The sequence below is a fragment of the Gopherus evgoodei genome, unplaced genomic scaffold (genome assembly GCF_007399415.2).
Source record: "Gopherus evgoodei ecotype Sinaloan lineage unplaced genomic scaffold, rGopEvg1_v1.p scaffold_53_arrow_ctg1, whole genome shotgun sequence".
NCBI lineage: Eukaryota > Metazoa > Chordata > Testudines > Testudinidae > Gopherus > Gopherus evgoodei.
In genome coordinates this window covers 810,826-817,015 of record NW_022060074.1, presented here as the reverse complement: position 1 = coordinate 817,015, position 6,190 = coordinate 810,826, and the positions used below count along the sequence as shown (strand labels likewise).

At 41.4% G+C, this 6,190-nt stretch overlaps 1 protein-coding gene across 1 annotated transcript; it reads right to left on the bottom strand.

The window, feature by feature from the left end:
* Window positions 1-4,944: 4,944 nt before the first annotated feature.
* On the bottom strand, window positions 4,945-5,877 carry LOC115643249 (olfactory receptor 1009-like). The gene has a single exon (XM_030547135.1). The coding sequence runs from the start codon at window positions 5,875-5,877 to the stop codon at window positions 4,945-4,947; it is 933 nt and encodes a 310-aa protein (XP_030402995.1).
* Window positions 5,878-6,190: the final 313 nt, after the last annotated feature.

Genomic DNA, 6,190 nt, shown 5'->3' with positions numbered 1-6,190 from the left:
AGTTCCTATTTTTAAGAAAGGGAAAAAATGTGATCTGAGTAACTAAAGGCCTGTTAGTTTGACATCTGTAATATATAAGGTCATGGAAAAAATTTTGAAGGAGAAAGTAGTTAAGGACATTGAGGTCAATGGTAATTGGGACAAAATACAACATGGTTTTACAAAAGGTAGATTGTGCCAAACCAACTTGATCTCCTTCTTTGAGAAGGTAACAGATTTTTTAGACAAAGGAAATGCAGTGGTTCTAATTTACCTCTATTTCAGTAAGGCATTTGACATGGTTCCACACAGGGAATTATTAGTTAAATTGGAAAAGATGGGAATCAGTATGAAAGGTGGATAAGGAACTGGTTAAAGGGGAGACTACAATGGGTCGTACTGAAAGGTGAACTGTTTGGCTGGAAAGAGGTTACTAGAGGAGTTCCTCAGGGATCAGTTTTGAGACCAATCTTATTTAACCTTTTTATTACTGACCTTGGCACAAAAAGCAGAAATGTACTGATAAAGTTTACGGATGGCACAAAGCTGGGAGGTATTGCTAACACAGAGAAGGACCGGGATATCATATAAGAAGATCTGAATGACCTTGTAAACTGAAGTAAAAGTAATAGGATGAAATTTAATAGTGAAAAGTGCAAGGTCATGCATTTAGGGATTAATAACAAGAATTTTAGTTATAAATTGGGGACACATCAGTTGGAAGTAACAGAGGAGGAGAAGGACCTCGGAGTATTGGTTGATCACAGGATGACTATGAGCCACCAATGTGATATGGCCGTTAAAAAAGCTAATGAAGTTTTAGAATGCATCAGGCAAGGTATTTCCAGCAAAGATAAGGAGGTGTTAGTATCATTATACAAGGTGCTGGTGAGACCTCATCTGGAATACTGTGTGCAGTTCTGGTTTCCAGTGTTTAAGAAGGATGAATTCAAACTAGAACAGGTTCAGAGATGGGCTACTAGGATGATCCAAGGAATGGAACACCTGTCTTATGAAAGGAGACTCAAAGAGTTTGGCTTATTTAGCCTAACCAAAAGAAGGTTGAGGCGGGATATGATTGCTCTTTATAAATATATCAGAGGGATTAATATCAGGGAGGGAGAGGAATTATTTAAGCTTAGTTCCAATGTGGACACAAGAACACATGGATATAAATTGGACAGTAGAAAGTTTAGACTGGAAATTAGACAAAGGTTTCTAACCATTAGAGGAGTGAAGTTCTGGAACAGCCTTCCAAGGGGAGTAGTGGGGGCAAAAGACATATCTGGCTTTAAGACTAAGCTTGATAAGTTTATGGAGGGGATGGTATGATGGGATAGCCTAATTCTGGCAATGAATTTAGCAATTGATCTTTGGTTATCAGCAGGTAAATAGGCCCAATGGTCTGTGATGGGATGTTAGATGGATTGGGATCTGAGTTACTACAGAGAATTCTTTCCTGGGAGCTGGCTGGTGAGTCTTGCCCACATGCTCAGGGTTTAACTGATCGCCATATTTGGGGTCAGGAAGGAATTTTCCTCCAGGGCAGATTGGCAGAGACACTGGAGGTTTTTCATCTTCCTCTGCAGCATGAGGCATGGATTACTTGCTGGAGGATTCTCTGCAGCTTGAGGTCTTCAAATCACAATTTGAGGACTTCAGTAACTCAGACATAGGTTAGGGGTTTATCATAATGGTCCCTTCTGACCTTAAAGTCTATGAGTCTATGTCCTTAATATGACATCCATCCAGCTAGCTCTGAGTCTGCTAACCCTTCTCTTTTCCTCCACTTCTAAGTTTAACTCCCTGTTTCCTATATATTCTTCTGCTTTTCTTTTCACATGGCCAAACTATCTATGCCTCAATTTCTTCAGCTTTTTTTTTAACTGATACCACCTTAACATTTCCCCTACTTCATTAGCTCCAAACATGGTCCATCCACAGAACTCCAGGTATCCATCTTTACATTTTCATTTCCATTGTATTCAAGATCTGCTCCTGTCTGTTCTTCAGTGCCCAGAATTAGAGTTCTCTGAAAGTGCAGGCCTAATTAACATCTTGCAGATCTCACTTTTCAATTTGGTAGGTTTAGTGAAAAGACAAACACTCACATAAATAGGCATATAGTGCCCAATCCAGAAAGAACTTTACTCCTGTAAATATGTAGTACACATGAATAATTTTATTGAAATTAAATGTGAGTACAGACTCCTAGCATGAGTGTGAATCTATCTGCAGGATGGGGATCATGCATAATGTTGATTAGATTCAGTTCTGCAGGTGATCTGTAAGTGAAAGTCTCGTTAGCCTCAGTTGAAGTTCTGAATGCAGACGGGGTGTAGGAATATGTCCATTTAGTCTAAACATTCAAGTGCATGCAGTATCATGTCTATAGAGAAGAAGAGATTCACAAAAACATAATAGGGAAATGAAGATGCCCACTCAGCGGAGACCTCATCTCTTTTATCCTGTAGGATTTTCATACAGTGAGGTTGGTGGTTTGGTGAACCACTGTTGGGAGAGTGTTCTGTGCATGTGCTGATGACATGAAGAAGACACATAATTAGAAGGGGGAACTTCTTGTGACAGAGAGACTTTGAAGACCAAAAATGTAGTAATATTCAGATAAGGTTTAGATAAAAAAAAGTATTCAGGTTTATGATAATTAATTACGACAGGTTATTTTGAAGAGATATTAAACATCATGTTTCAGAGATTAAGCCACATAACCCAGTCACTATCCCACATTAAACAGTTTTAAACAAGGTTCAGAGTTCGGTTTGCAGAGACCTCAATCTGTTTAGTACCTTGGCAAACACACAAAAATCTTTTATTAAAGACAAGAAGGAAAAAAGCATGTGACAAATTGCCGGTACTGTTATGCTGGGTCTCACGTTTTCTCTTCTTTGGGGAAGGTTCAGGGCACTCTTGCTTGCCTCTGAATCGGTATTTTAATTACCCCACTATTGTCCTTGAGGAGGGGAGTGGAGAGGGAGGCACCTGGGTCCGCCCTCTACTCCAGGTCCCAACCCAGGGACCCTGAGGTTTGTGGTGAACCACTTGAAATAGCGGTTCCTTCCCCTGGGCTGCTTCCCTCTCCTGCCCTTCAGCTTGTGAAGGGGCTTCTTGCCCTCCTTCTACATAAGCCAGGTGCACCTTACCTAGGGCTTTTTGGATTTCTCAGCGCACCGCAGCACTCCTCCAAACTTTCCTTTTGGTCTCTTTTCAAAACTGTTCTCTGCTCCAACTCCTTCAAACTGCTCTCTGCTCCAATCAAACCTTCCTGCTCCAACTCCCACCCTGTCTGACTGAAGCAGGGGGTTTTTATCACTTGACTGACTGCTGGTGCTCTAATTGGCTTCAGGTGCTCTAATTGGCTTCAGGTGCTCTAATTAATCTACAGCAAACCTTCCTCCCCTTGCAGGGAATAAGGCTCCCTGCTAACACTCTCCTGCTGCCTGCTGGCCATGCTGTATCACAAGCATTTGAACTGTAAAATATTAAATCGGGCTTTCATTTTGACAACATCTCTTGTTCCCTTTTTCTTGAGCTGGAGATAGTTTTTAAAAAACAATTATATAAGTTCATGGAGGATAGGTCATCAATGGCTATTAGTCCAGAAGGCCAGAGAGGCAACCCCCTGTTCTGGATGTCCCTAAACCTCTGACTGCCAAAAGCTGGGACTGGATGACAGGGGATGGATCACTCAATAATTGTCTGTTCAGTTCATTTCTTTGAAGAATCTGGCACTGGCCACTGTCAGAAACAGGATACTGGGCTAGACAAACCTTTGCTTGGACCTGGAATGGTCTTTCATTTCTTCTTATGTTCTAACATGATAATTGGTGGTTCCCTAGTCAATGGGAGATGCTGAGGAGTGGGGTGCGTTCCAAGCCCTGCTGCTGTCAAAGAGTTCAGTTCCCATACCTCTGTGAGGGAGATGAATCTTTCTGTTTGTCACTCTCAGCTAGGAACCCTTTAACCCCACCTAAGGGTTTTTTTTAACATGAATGTGGGGCTGGAGGAGGATGAAGGAGGAATTAGAAGGAGGAGACCGCTCATAACTTTTGTCCCAATGGTCAGGGTCGTCACCTGGGATTTGGTAGGGCCCCACGTCAAGTGCCTGATAGACACAGGATTTAAAGACGGGATTTCTCCCCATCAACGTGGATGGCCTAACCACCAAGATACACTCATGTGGGTCTCTCTCTAACTCTCTTGTTCAAGCCTAAGTTCCTTTGCAGATCTAGCCCTCCCTGGGGAGTAAACCCATTGGCTCCAATGATTACTATATTATCCTTATTAATTATCATTGAAAATCCTTGAGATTTTAGTAGAATAGAATAAGATAACTGATATTAAATGGAGTTTAAACAAATTAATCAAAAAACAAAAGGACAGAGATTAATAGATGAAGAGATTATTTTTATGGAATTGGCCAGAATCTCAGATGGCATAAATTGGCCTTAGCTCCCCTGAAGTCAGTGGGCCAGATTAAAGAGATATGGACATAGAGGAAAGTAAGAAATGTGTGAATGACTCTACAGCCTGGTGCTCAGAGTATTCACTCTGGATTTAGGAGACCCAAGATCCTGTACTCTAGTGACTCTTTTGCAACTAGGAATCTGGCCTGCTGATGTCAATGGAGCCACACTCATTTAGACCAAATGAGGTTTTGTTCCAATATGTCTGTCAGTTACCTGAGCTGGGAATTTCCCAAACAAAAGTTATCCACAGTTCTATGCTCTCCGATGTAAACATATGTAAATTTAATTTATTTAAGATCATCAACATTACTTGAAGCAACAGAGAGTCCTGTGGCACCTTTAAGACTAACAGATGTATTGGATGAATACCCACAAAAGCTTATGCTCCAATACATCTGTTAGTCTTAAAGGTGCCACAGAACTCTCTGTTGCTTTTTACAGATCCAGACTAACACTGCTACCGCTCTGATACTTAACATTACTTGAGAAACTTTAATTTTCCCAACATTTTCCTTAGAGCTGTTTTCACCTCCTTGTTTTTCAGGCTGTAGATTATGGGGTTTAACATGGGGGTCAAGACACTGTACTGGATGGAGAATATTTCATCCAGCACCACAGAAGAGACTGAGCTGGGTTTTGTGTACTGGAGAAAACCTGCCAGATACAACAAGCCAACCACAATCAAGTGGGAGCTGCAGGTGGAGAAGGCTTTATGCCTGCCCTCCACAGAGCGTATCCTCAGGACGGTGGAGATGATGTGAATGTAGGAGATCAGGGTAAAGAGGAAGGAGCTTGACCCAAATAGCACAACAGAAGTAAGAAGCACCACTTGATTGGTGAGGGTGTCAGTGCAGGATCGTCGTAATAGAGGAGGGAGTTCACAGCTGAAATGGTTGATTTCATTTGGCCCACAGAAACACAACTTGGAGGCAAAAATAGTATTAAGCAAGGCATGGAAGAAGCCTATTGTCCATGCCCCACTCACCAGCTGAACACAGATCCCTTTGCTCATTCTCTCCATGTAACGCAATGGGTCACAGATGGCAGCGTAGCGGTCGTAAGACATGGCTGAGAGAATGAAAGCTTCAGTAGCAGCTGAGAGGAGGATGAAGAATATCTGAGCAATGCAGCCATTGACCGAAATAGTTTTGTGCGCTGCTAGGAAGTTCCTCAGCGCGTTAGGCATCGTGACTGAGGAATAGCAGATATCAACAAAGGATAAATGGAAGAGGAAGAAGTACATAGGGGTGTGAAGGTGAGAATCAGCTCTTATCACCACCATGATCACTATGTTACCACCTAGAGTGATTAGGTAAATAACTAAAAACACTGAGAAGATGAAAATCTGTATCTGTGGGTCACTGTAAATTCCCAGGAGAATAAATTCGGTTACTGTGGTTTGATTTTCCATTGATATTTTTTTCAGCAAAACTAGGACCTATGAGACAAATAAATAAATAAAATTAACTCAGATCATAAAAGTGAACTGAACTGTTATCTAGAGGTCATCTTTTCAATAGGATGAATATAAAGAGAGCCCTATTCTATCCTGTAAAATATATATGTTCTTTAAATTGACAGGATTTAGAAAACCAACAGCGATAATCTGGCTGGAATTTGTGTGTTCTACAATGACAAAATGGGCCAGATACACAATAGGACTTTGATCCCTAACTGCCACTTTAAGAACCTAAATCACAGAAGCTTTCCCCATAGGTATTCAC

What these genes read in the sequence shown, in the direction of transcription:
- LOC115643249 (XM_030547135.1), bottom strand. Translation starts at nt 5,877, where the DNA reads ATGGAAAATCAAACCACAGTAACCGAATTTATTCTCCTGGGAATTTAC.